The following is a 13315-nucleotide window of genomic DNA, read 5'->3' as shown; positions in this document are numbered from 1 at the left end:
ATTTCTAGGGCTGAAGAGATAGCTTAGCAGTTAAGGGGCTTGCCTGCAAAGTCAAAGAACCCAGGTTTGATTCCCCGATATCCACGTAAAGCCAGATGCACAAGGTGGTACATGTGTCTGGAGTTCATTTTCAGTGGCTGGAGGTCCTGGTGTGCCAATTTCTCTCCCCTCTCCCACACCTGCTCCCCTTGCTTTCTTGCATTAAAAAAAAAAAAAACAAAGGCTAGTCTGTTGGGCTTGCCTCCAAAAAAAAGAAAAATCAGTATGAACACACTTCATGATTCAAACTCTTTCCATCTAGTTTCTCAAGATGTCACATAATGGTTTGGTCATCCTGGTATGGTCTTTTTGGGGGGGCAAAGTCAATTTTGTGGTTTTATTTAAGCCCAAATATAATGTACACACAAGACATGTGTTTACTGTGTTCACTGTGCAGCCAAGTGTTGGGACTGATAACTCTGCTGTTAGGCCTCTTTCCATGACTTTGTGGTTCTTGGAATGAAGGCCGTGAGCTCACTAAAGCAAGATGTGCTGCTTCGGGAAGCCCCTGGACAGTATGTGCTTTATTTTCTTGTTGTTCCTGACATTGGGCATCAGGATCTTGCCCTTAAATGTCTTCTATACCATGTTGCCAACTCTTCAGGCTGAGTAGTGCCAGATGATCTTCCTAGTTCTCTTTTTGACAGTATTGGGCATTATGAAGGTATGAAGGCAGTGACGATGCCAGGAGATGATGGGACCAGATAGAGCCCTTGCATTCCCTCTTCATACTTTATAGTCAGGTAATGCCCCAACAGTATGCAAATAACATCAAGCTGTTTTTATACCTCATGTATTTATTAAGCACTTCACTTCTATACTATGCCCTTTAGATTCAGCTTCAGTTTTCCAAACTGGTCTACTGCCATAATAACCTGCACGTATTTTCATCTTTGCATTTTCTGTATAGTATTAGCACTCTATATTAGGAGTCAAGCATGGTGGCACATGCCTACAATCTCATTACTAGGGAAGCTGAAGCAGGAGGATCTCAAGCTTGAGGTCAGCCTGAGCTACAAGGTGACACTTCAATGCCAGATTGGAAATATAGGAAAACACAGCAAGATCCTGTCTCAAAAAACAAAAGAAAACAAGTCTATGGTTTTACTTAGTTGTCATTAACTAAGGATGACAAAAATCATGAACTCAAATAACTGTAGCATGCAAAATTAAGAATTAGAAAAACAAGCCTAGCTTGGATTATAATGAGATTCCATTAGCCTACATTTAAAGAAGGGCTCAGTATTCCCATGTAATGTGATAAATACTGGAAATATAAGAAAGAAAAGATGGTGACTCTAATTTTATGAAGTATGTTAACTTTAGAAAGAAACTTTCTGAAAAAGGACTTTTATAAATAAGTAGATATGTTGACACAAAAATACAGACTGACACAAAACCATTATCCATATTCCTTTCTCCACTACTAATTATTATTAAAGGATATACTGCATTTACAGATGTAAAATTCACAACTATATGTATTGATAAGATATTAAAATAAGCAGGTAAATTATATTTTATGTCAGAAAAAATTTCAGAGTATCTCATTGCTACTTAAGTTAGATTTCTTTTAGTTTTAAGTTTGTGTAAAATATGAAAAGATGAGGGAAAATCATGATAAATCACATACATAAAACCAAAAATTCTACAGGTATACTGACAGTAGCTGAGAGCCATGGGTAAATGCACCCACTGAAGATTTGGTTATGGGTTAAATATATAATTTTTAAGGATTTTGCAACTTCACTATACTTCTTTGTAACAAATATAAACTCAAAAAAAAATATAAACTCAAAAAATTATGCAATTTTTCTGTAAAACATGCTTTTCTCAGCTTCTAGAATCTTATAAACTAGGATAATAAGTTAACTTGTAATATATTTCACTCAAATATAAGATTAAGACAACTGGCCTTGTAAATAGAAAGGCTTTTAGCAGTTATCTCCTTTTCAGTTTTTAATGGACAAGGAAATTCTGAGATAATGACCTATATATCTGAATCAATGCTGACATTACCTGGCATAGCATTTCCACTTATGTCAGCATTCATGACAGCAGTGAAAACAAAGAAAAATAAACATTAAAGGAGGGTTCTTAAAAGAAGGGGGAATGTAAAGCAAAGATTTAGACTGCAAAATGAATGACCTTCCCTTAGAAAACAAAGCTAGGAAAACTAAGATAGGCTAGACATGTATGTTGAGTATCATTGCATAGACCAATTAATATTAGCTAAGGGTTCTAAGTTCAACAGCAACTCTGAGTCCTCAACTATGTGGGATCTTTGATAACTGTCATAGCACAACAGTATCCCAACACTTCAAGAATTATAAAGAAGTAAATACTTCTCAGGAAAAAAAAAATCATCTCAAAACTACACTGGGTTAACTATGTAATTTAAATACTACTTACTGACCAATTGAAACTCTTTATGAGAGCCTTTGACTTTTCAAGATAAGAGTGACCAATAAATCTATATTCTATAACCAACTTCTACAAACACTTAGCTAAAAATGCTAGGATGGAGTTTAAATGCCAAAATACCTAGTTATGTAGCTATCTCTATTGAGTATAGAAATTAAACATAAAGATCTGTTCTGACTTGTGGTTTTAAATATGGCTAATTGCATTAAAATAAAATTAATAATCCATGTACAATAGTACCTCATACCAACTAAGTCAAAATGTATTACTCTTCCTCCTTAAGCTTAAGCTAATTAGACATTATATTCAGTGAAGAACAGTGGAACACACAGTGATTCTTTGAAGAAATCACTTTTTATCTCCCACCAAGCATAGAACCAATGAAATTTTCTATTATTAGAGAAAAAATTAGACTTACCATGATATCAGCAATGATAATTGCAAAGAATTATTTACAGTGACATTCTAACATGTTTAGACAATTTTAAGTCTCCAACTTATCCAGGTCATAAATTATCTTTATACACACATTTCTCCACAGTACCTAGGAAGCTAACACACACAACATACATCTTCTAAAACCTACATGCCCATTCCCCCAGCCCAAATATTCACATTTACCCAATACATTCACTACAATCCTCAATATGCACACAGAGCATTATTCACTGCTTTAAAGACTGTTTAAAGGGCTGGAGAGATGGCTTAGCAGTTAAGGCATTTGCCTGCAAAGCCAAAGGACTTAGGTTCGATTCCCCAGGACCCACGTTAGCCATATGCACAAGGGGGTGCATGTATCTGGAGTTTGTTTTCAGTGGCTGGAGGCCCTGGTGTACCTGTTCTCATTCTCTCTCTCCCCCGCCCCCCATTTCTCTGTCAAATGAATAAATAAAAATAAAATAAATAAATAAATAATTTTAAAAAACTATGTGGTATTTTTTAAACTGTTACTTTCCACACACGCGTGTGTTTGTAAGCATGCCAGGCTTTCTTACAAAGCACACTGCCTTTACAAAGGTGCTGGGGAATTGAACCTGCGTTGACCAACTTTGTAATCAAGTGCCTTTAATCACTGAGCTATTTCTCTAGCCCTACTATGTGATATTTTTGATAAACTACTTCAAATCAAGGAGAATGAAACAAAAAAAAACATTTAGGAGAATATTAATGGCAAACTCCCAGCCAAGCTGAGTGGTCGAAAGGAAATCCATTCTTGCCCCTCCTCTTACTTCATTTTGTTACATCTTGAAATCTCATAAGCTGGGGATTTATTGGCATCTTTTTTAAAACTTCAAAGTTTATAAGTAATAGAAGTTCTCCAAACTTTGAACTTTGTGAAAATTAGGATGGCTTTTCTCCTATAGTGGCTGAAATTAAAGGCACTACTGGAGTTGGAAATGAGACTGAAGGCGCAGTGAAGTGAGCCATGAATACGCAGGACCTGAGAGGAGTAGTGTGGCGGCACACTGCAAGAGAAGGAGCAGGCTCCCAACGCTCCTGAGTTCAGATCTGGTTCTACCACTTCAGAAAGTAACTCAATCTCACTGCATCTCAATTTGCTCCTCTATGAAATAATAAAGATTATAACATTTTTCCACAAAATTGTCTAACCATGAAACAGTCTTAAAAATATTAAAAGGTGGGGGCTGGAGAGATGGCGTAGTGATTAAGGTGTTTGCCTGTAAAGCCAAAGTACCTCGATTCAATTCCCCAGGACCCACATAAGCCAGATGCACAAGGAGGCACATATGTCTGGAGTTTGTCTGCAGTGGCTGGAGGCCCTGGCATGCCCATTCTCAATCTCTCTCTCTGCCTCTTTCCCTCTCTTGCTCTCTCAAATAAACAGATAAATAAATAATTTTTTAAATATGTATTAAAAGGCTGTTTTCATCTTTTCCTTGTTCATTATTGTGGCTAGAAAAGGAGTCACCAAAAAAGAAAAAGCAGACTGAGTAGAAAAACTATGCCACAGAGAAACTCTTGAAAATTGCTCTTAAGAACTAAGCCCAATCAAGATTTAACAACACCAACAACAAAAACTCTACTATTTTATTTTTTATACCCCATGACCACATATTCTTAGTCCCATGGCTCAAAATTTATACAGTACTACTAAATAGACAATACTACTTTATGACCTGTTTAAATTACACTGAAGATAAAATATATGTTGAAAGATATATTAAGAAACAAATTGTCATTCAATTCACTGAAACAAGTAATAATTTTATGGGTCAAGTTAAGTCTGAGGTAAGCAGCAAGAGGTGGAAGAGAAAGCAAAGGTACAAAAAATATTCTTGCTTTCAAGGCATTAGCGGTATTACTTCTCCAATTTCAGGCAATTTTCTGCATTTGCTTCTGGAAAATGCGATCAGTTCACAAATTAAGGGCAAGCACATATTCTGCATCATTATGAATAAACACATAAGTGCATGAGAAAAGGGTGTCACAGAAAACTTGATGATTTCTTTGCAAAGTCTACTTTTACTATTAGTCAAGTTTTCACTAATTGTTGAATTTTTAATGTAAAATATTACCTGCCAAAATTTCAGTGTTTCTTGCAGCTATGGTTTTAACTTTTATTATTCCAGATTCAGCAGCCTGCAAGAACAGAAACAATTAGAAAATAAAACTTACTGTCAACATTAATTATTTTGGGGAAAGAAGTTATATATGATGGATAAAATGATATACATACTATAATCTTTATTTTTAAAACATCAGCAGTCTAGTAATGACATGTATAAGATGTAAGGAAATATTAATTTGATTCATGCAAACTGCACTATGAATGTTGCCTTATTCTATCTTAAGGCATACCTGGAATATCTGAATACTTCACACTCTTATATATTCAGACAAGACAGTAAGTAAAAATAAAATCTAATTAAAAAATTAGCATTGTTCTCCTCTCTTCACATCGCCACTCCTTTTACCTCAAATTGCAAATCACTGTGAAATCAAGTAAAATTATGTTTTGGAAAAAATGAGCCAGTTTTTAGATGGGCCATGCTGGCTCACTATGTAGCGGAGGATGACATTGGATTCCTCATCTTCCTGCATCCACCTTACAGATGTGTGCCACCATGGAATGTCTCAAATTAAATGCTCCTGTTTGGTTTTGGGAGGAAAAAGATAACAAAGTTTTGCTTCAATTACTCTTCAGTTATATTTTTATGGATACCTTTTTTAAACACTGCTTTCAGTTTTAATAATATAACTAAAATATTTAATCAGTTTATTTAATTGGCAGTACTGCAAATGTTACCACACTTCACTGAATGCCCAGAATTGCACTGTTCAATATGACAGCCATTAGCAACATATAGCTATTAAGCAATTGAGATGGTCAATCCAAACTGAGTTCTACTGGAGGTATAAAATACACACTAGGTTTTAAATTTGTATTTAATGTTTGTGTGTATGTGTTTTGTAGGAGCCCTTGCTAGTCAATATAAAGGGTCACTGACTATAATGAATACCTAGTGAAATGTTATTTTTAAAATATATTGGCATAAGTAAACAAAATGCTAGAAAAATTTAATGTCTATTTCTTTACTTTTGAAAGAAATTTAAAAGAACATATATGGCTTACAATAGACACATTATATTTTTACTGTACAATACTAACATATAATATTGATGTTATCTTCATCACCAAAATGTAGATCATTTTTACTATCTCAAAACATGGCTATTTTATATTTAAAATCATTGTCTACCTCAAAGAATACTCAAGAAGTTTTATGTCCAAGCTTTTGTGTTACTTTGCTCATTTACTTTTTCTGTTCTTGCTAAGGGAAAAGTAGAAGCAGGCTCTTGGGGCTTAAAAATTATTTTGGAAGAACACAGTGTTCTTTGAGGCCCTGGTCTGATAATCAGTGGGTCAATGCATCAACATAAGGAGCACACTGTAGGCTTTCGTGTGGGTAATAGAACTCTGTCATGTTGTGCCTCCAAGCATGCAAAGTGGTTACTGAAGTTTGGAGAGTTCTTTACTTTATGAGAACTAATAGAAGATGGAGCTTACCTTGTACTGAAATAGAAAATACAAGATAATTTGATATCTCAAATTCTAGCAGCCTATGCTTACCCTAACAGAAGCACCCACCAAGAATTCTGAATATGGACGCTAGGGGAACAGAAAAGTATAGACGAGAAAAATATTTCTGATGACAGCAATAGTAGACACAACATCTACTTTCAGAGGTGGCCTGGAGTGTTCAATAAAACAAGTAATGTAATCTATGCATGACACCCACTCTGTATTCAGCAAAGCACAGTAATGATCTTGCTGGCTTGAGTTCTGCTATACTCCTAGCTTTTTATCCTCCCCTTGCTTGTGTACCTTTTTGAGGGCTGGCTCCACCCAACATTCTATTAATTCTGTAAAATCTGTAAGCTTTATTTCTGTTTAAATTACGTAGAGTTTGCTTTCATTGCTTACAATTAAGAAATGTAATAGAGGGGCTGCTGCTGTCTGCATCTTGTGGAGCTCGTACTCTTTGCTGCTGCCTTCCTGTGCGGAGCCGTGGCGGCCGCGGAGCTCACCTGGACCCAGCTGCTCTGAAGCCCAGAAAATCCCATGGACACCTCGTGGATCAACTGTCCAATTTTACTCCAACCTACACAATGCTGAAGTGAGATGCAGGGCTCCACTGAGATTCATATAAGTACCTATACCTATAAGAGTACACTGACAAGCTGAGATGAATTTAGGGGCTTGTCAACCTGACCCTGAACAGATGGTGGGAGGACTGGATCCAAGATAACTACTCCTCACACTCCTGTTCTCTTTCACAGACGTCTTCTTGGGTGAATCTAGTATTGTGTATGGTCTTGATGCTCCAGGTCATGAAGTGCTCCATGTGTGAACGTGCCTCATCATATGAGCCTCTGGACAGCAGTTCCCCCATGGCTTACAGTCTTCCTGAGACAGACCAGTTTTCCTTACCTGAAGAACACTGAGTGCTTTCTGCAGCCTCAAGTCTCCATGTCCAAGTGCTTGTAATCTTTTGCCCCCATATAGCCCTGTTTATGCTGGGAGCCTTGGTTTTCCCTCCAGGAGGAAAACTAGCCCAGGCTGACCTGGAATTCACTATGTAGTCTCAGGCTGGCCTCCAACTCATGGAGATCTTCCTACCTCTGCCTCCTAAGTGCTGGGATTAAAGACGTGCACTACCACGCTGGCCCATTTTTTTTTTTAATAATGTTTTTTGTAACAAAATATACTTGAGGCTGGAGAGATGGCTTAGCAGTTAAAGGAGTTTGTTTGAAAAACATACTTTCCTCATCCTGGTATTGTTCTCGATGTTAAAGCAAATAGATGGAAGGGAAGAAAGGAGGTTTAAGCAGGCCTGCCACAGCTGATTGCTCTTTGAAAGACTCATGTATTTGCTGTTAATAAATCTTCCCATGACCCTGGTTGTCAAAAAAAAAAAAGAAATGTAATAGAAAAAAATAAAAAGAAATGTAATAGAAGCCGGGCATGGTGGCACACACCTTTAATCCCAGCACAGTCAGAGACAGAAGGATTGCTCTGAGTTCAAGGCCAGCTTGCGACTACATAGGGAATTCCAAGTCAGCCTGGGTGAGAGAGAGAGAAAAGGAGGAAGAGGGAGAGGGAGAGGGAGAGGAAGAAGAAGAAAGGAGGGAGGGAGGGAATGGATATACTAGGACTTACTTCTAAAACAGTATGAAATGAAATGTCCCAAATTAAATTAACAGGGCTCCTATCTCTCTCTCTCTCTCATACACACACACACACACACACACACACACACACACAATCAAAATCGGTGCTTTAAGGAACAATTATTGGTTTTTCTGATTATTTGAAGCAGTACATATTAGAAACAAAGGAAACTCTACAAAAATCCTGAGGCTCAGGTTACAGCCCATTCCAAATAAGTCACAATGACTGCTGGTGGGAGCCATATATCAGTCATTTTTAGAGACTTAAAAATTTCTATATACAGTTAAATGTAGGAGACTATTGCAATTTCTCAGAATTGTGGGTTAGGGTTATAACTGGATGCTTGATAGATAAGGTTCAATATCCTGCATGGCAAATGAATGAATGAACTAGCAAATGAATGTATAATTTCTCAAAAGTAGACAGCATAAAGAAATCTTTTAAAAGTTAAAAAAAAAAAGTTAGACCTACTGAGTCACTTACAAGTATATGTATGTATAAATACAATTAAGAATAAACTCTTTGGGCTGAAGTGTAATTCAGTGGCGTACACCCTAAGATGAATGAAGTCCTAAGTTTAATCTTTGGCACTGCAGGAAGGAAACAAACAAGAGGCGGGGGGAAGAGAAGAAAAGAACAGAACACAGGCTGGAGAGATGGCTCTGTGGTTAAGGCACTTGTCTGCAGAACCTAATGACTGGGGTTCAATTCCCCAGGACACATAAAGCACAAAATGGTACATGTATCTAGAGTTTATTTGCAGTGGCTAGAGGACCTAGTGCACCCCTATTCATTTTCTCTCTTTCCTTGCAAATAAATAAAAATATCAAAAAGGTCTTTATAGCTCTTAAAATTATAACATCAACAAACTCACAAAGAAAAACTCATATTAGCATTTCTTCAATCATTTTTTGTTGTTGTTTAGAGGCAAGGTCTTACTCTAACCAAAGCTGACCTAGAACACAATATATAGTCCAGACTGGCCTTGAATGCAAAGTAATTCTCTTCATTCTCAAGTGCTACAATTACAGGTATGAGCCACCACACCGTACCACTGGACCTTTTTTTTTTTTTTTTTTTCCTGTGATGACTACTGAAAAGCCTTTCTATATTTAGTCTTGTCTAGGCTTTATACCAATAATGCTTTAACCCTTTCATCTCATTACAGCTGTTTATTTAGCCCTTACATTACTAGTGATTAACACAGCTTTCAAATAGTAGCTACATAATAAATATTTCAAATAAAAAGTCATAATGTCAAAATTCAAACTCGCTGGGTATGGTGCTGCATGCCTTTAATTCTAGCACTTGGGAAGTAGAGGTAGGAGGATCACCATGAGTTGGAGGTCACCCTGAGACTACATAGTGAATTCAGGTCATCCTGGACTTGAGTGAAACCCTACCTCAAAAAACAAAAACAAAATTCAAACTCATTTTAAAAGGGAGAGGGATGGAAGAGTGAGAGACATCGCCAGGAAGTAGGGTCACTTCTTTCCCAGACCCTCAGTCTCCTCTGTGGGAAAAGGAAGAACACTGCCTCACTAAGTGAAAAATCCAAAATTAGTTTCATCCAGAGATTCATTCACAGTGCCAGATCTGCAAGTTTATCTCTGCCCTGTTCCATGCACAGGCTTATAAAGTTGCTTCCAGTCTCTGTAACAGAGATAGTTCCAACTATTCCACATCTCACAAATCCATCATGCTATTTAAGAAGAAAGGACGGATGTCTTTTAGTAGAATTTGAGAAAGAGGAGGAAAACTTTTCTTTCCTAGGAATATTAACTGGTATTACGAGAATGTTAGAGGAAGGGTGGTGAAGAGGGTTTAAAGTAGATTCAGCTAAGCAAGGTATTCTGGAGATCAGACATAGAATTAATCAATTTAAATCCAAAAAGGGGTGAAGAGGATAGAATTCCAATGAAAGAAAGAAAAGGGAATAAATGCAAGGGAAGAAATTAGCAAATGTTTACTGATAGAACTATTACAGATTAAGTTTTAAAGTGTTTTGAACCTCTGTGTGGCGGAACATGCCTATAACCCCAGCACATGGAAGGCAGAAGCAGGAGGAAGTTGGGTTTGAGACCAGTTCCTAAGGACCCAGGTTCAACTTTCCAGAACCCACATAAGGCCAGATGTACAGGGAGCATATACATCTGGACATTGTGGTGGCTGGAGGCTCTGATGTACCCATTCATTCTCTCTCTCTGTCTATCTGCCTCTATGTATGTATGTATGTATGTATGTATGTATGTATCCATCCATCCATCCATCCATCTATCTCTGTCTCTCAAATAAATATTTTTTAATAAGGAAAAAAATAAAAACTTTGAAAATGATGCTTCCTTTCATAAAAGTTCCTGTCCGGCTTTTAATGTTTTTATAAGTTCTATGAGAAAAATGTCCCAAATTAAAACAAATCTACCAAATGTCCAATTTAATTATTCATAGGACATACTGAAACAAGAGCCAAAAAGCAAATGAAATCTTAGTTACATCACAGATAACATAATGTTCATGAGACACAATGGAGGTATGGCAATGCCTGAAGACTTAAATGACAGGCTGAAAATCAAGACTTCAATGGGCTGGAGAGATCGCTTAGTGGTTAAGGCCTTGCCTACGAATCCTAAGGACCCAGGTTCAATTCTCCAGGCCCCATGTAAGGCAGATGCGCATGATGTCACATGCATCCTGAGTTCGAGTGCAATGGCTAGAGGCCCTCGTGGGCCCATTCTCATTCTCTCCCTGCCCCCGTGTCTCAAATAAATACATAAAAATAAAATATTTTTTAAAACTCAAGGTTTCAAATCCACATTTGGAAATAATGATAGATCTCGAATACTCTCCAAAGAACAACAGACTTAAAAAAGCAATTCGTTCACTGAAATGAGCGAGATATTCTTCAACTATTCTACAACCCTAAAGTTTCAAAAGATGCATGTCTATAAGGCGTTTTATTCAAACTCCCTAGCTTAGGAGAAAGTGGAGTAGGGAGCGAGGAAAGGAAGGGATACTTGATAGGTAATTTGAAGGACAAAATACAAGGAGGTGGAAGGGCCCTGAAAGGATGGGGGAAAAAAGGGAGGGTGAAGGATATACACAAAACCAATGACAGCATCAATTAGTCCCAAAGGAATTTTCCTCCTAGATAGCAAACTAAAAAATAAAACCCTTAATAAGGGTGTGGGGACTGCCTGAGCCAAAAGGCTCTGGAGAGTGTAAAGAAAGCCTAATCCTAAAACCATTAACTCTGGCTTGTAAGTCCCAAAACTAAAACTGGGTTACACCCTTCAGAGAGCTGTTTGGTCAGGGAGACCCATGAAGACAATGCAGGCACCTGTTTACCTGCCAGAGCTAAACAGTAACACTCTATTGCTAAAGATATTATGGGCCATAGACACAGGACATGGGAAGATCACTCTAGAACTTAAGGAAGCCAGCTCTGCTGGCTAGCCCTCGTAGTGCTGGAAAATGCTATGTGAGCTGCTGGGGGTTAATAGCCAAAACAACATCAACAAGCAGGGAATGATGCGAGCTACAAAACCAACAGCCAGAAAAAACATACACCCCTGTACAGTAGTGGCACACAACCTATGTGGGTAATCCATAGCTTTCTGATTTAATATGAGGCCCATTCAGTGGGACAGAACTCATGGTATTGAGTATTGGCATTTGATATTGAGAACCAAATAGGAAACCTATGGATACGAAAGTCATAGATTCCAGAGAGAAGCTTCCACTGGTCTTTGGCCAAGAAGAGTGGATATACCCATCAAAATGTCTCTTAAATAACTATGCTTAGCCCCTTTAATTTGTGCTGCTCTCACTCCTGGCTGGGGAATCTATTTTTTTTAATGGGAGAACCAAGATCTAACCAAAATCCATTGATTTGACAAGAAAAGATAACTTAGCTTAACTACCTACCACAACATGAGTCACTTCTAATAGACCTGCATAGCTCAGGAGACATTACAGAGGAAGTGGTGATTTAAACATGAGTGCTGCTCTGACTGCTGGTCTGACAACCAGCTCTAGGAAAATTGTGGACACTCTAAACTCATCAAAGCAGAAATCCAGAGATCACAGAGAGGTTAACACTAAAAACTTATACATACCCACCAAGGATCAGGGAACACTGCAAAAGAGGGGGCAGAAAGATTTTAAGAGCTGCAGGGTGGGAAGAAATATCCTGAGGCCTTCCCCCCCCCCACTAACTGATGATGCATTCATAACCCCACAGGGCACATCAATAACCCCATTGAAGAAGGCCCTCAACGAATGGAGGCAGGAAAGAGGGGATTTAAGAAAATAACCCAAGGGGAATACAACCAACATGTGGTTTTGTACATACAGTAAAGTTAATAATTATTAAAAATTTATTTTTAAAAAAACCCTAAACAAGGTGTGGTGGCACACACCTTTAATCTCAGCACTCAGGAGGCAGAAGGAGAGGATCACCATGTGTTCAAGGCCATCCTGAGACTATATAGTGAATTCCAGGTCAGCGTGGGCCAAAATGAGACCCTACCTCAAAAAAACAAAAACAACAACATAAAAACTCTAGCTTCAGGCTGAGGAGATGGCTCTGCGGTCAGTTAAGCCACTTGCCTCCAAAGCCTAATGACCCAGGCTCCCCAGTACCCATGTAAAGCCAGATGCATAAGGTGGCACACATATAGGGAGTGCCCTGGCATGCCCATTTTCTCTCTTGTTCTCTCCCTCCTTCCTTCCTTTCTTTCTCCCCACCCTTGCAAATAAATAAATAAATAAAATATATTTTAAAAAATCCTAGCTTCGCCCAGTAAGCACTTCTCTAAATGTTCACACCCATATATTAATGCTACTCTCACTTATTTTTCTTTTCTTTTTTTTTTTTTTTTGGTTTTTCGAAGTAGGGTCTCACTCTAGCTCAGGTTGACCTGGAATTCACTATGGAGTCTCAGGGTGGCCTTGAACTCACGGTGATCCTCCTACCTCTGCCTCCCGAGTGCTGGGGTTAAAGGAGTGTGCCACTACACCCGGCTACTCTCACTTTTGGTAGAAAATCTTTTTTCAGATGGCAGTGACCTTGGGATGACTCAGAAGGCATCACGATGCTGGAAAGAAGTGACCAGAGTGCTCAGCACTGCAATATCTCTATCTACCTTCCAAGGCTCA

At 38.1% G+C, this 13315-nt stretch overlaps 1 protein-coding gene across 5 annotated transcripts in view; it reads right to left on the bottom strand.

Moving 5' to 3' along the window:
• Nucleotides 1–13315, bottom strand: part of Mon2 (MON2 homolog, regulator of endosome-to-Golgi trafficking) — a 125377-nt gene that overhangs the window by 97809 nt on the left and 14253 nt on the right. For 4 of the 5 annotated variants that reach the window (XM_004650045.2, XM_045151508.1, XM_004650046.3 and 1 more), the window contains exon 2: nt 5001–5064. In XM_004650045.2, coding sequence (XP_004650102.1) covers nt 5001–5064 — 64 coding nt within the window. Of the gene's footprint in view, nt 1–2058; nt 2076–5000; nt 5065–13315 lie in introns of all 5 variants that reach the window. The other variant, XM_045151509.1, reaches the window with a different exon arrangement.

The sequence above is a fragment of the Jaculus jaculus genome, chromosome 6 (genome assembly GCF_020740685.1).
Source record: "Jaculus jaculus isolate mJacJac1 chromosome 6, mJacJac1.mat.Y.cur, whole genome shotgun sequence".
Taxonomy (NCBI): domain Eukaryota; kingdom Metazoa; phylum Chordata; class Mammalia; order Rodentia; family Dipodidae; genus Jaculus; species Jaculus jaculus.
The sequence above is the reverse complement of the archived record's forward strand: the minus strand, read 5'-3'. Positions and strand labels throughout refer to the sequence as shown.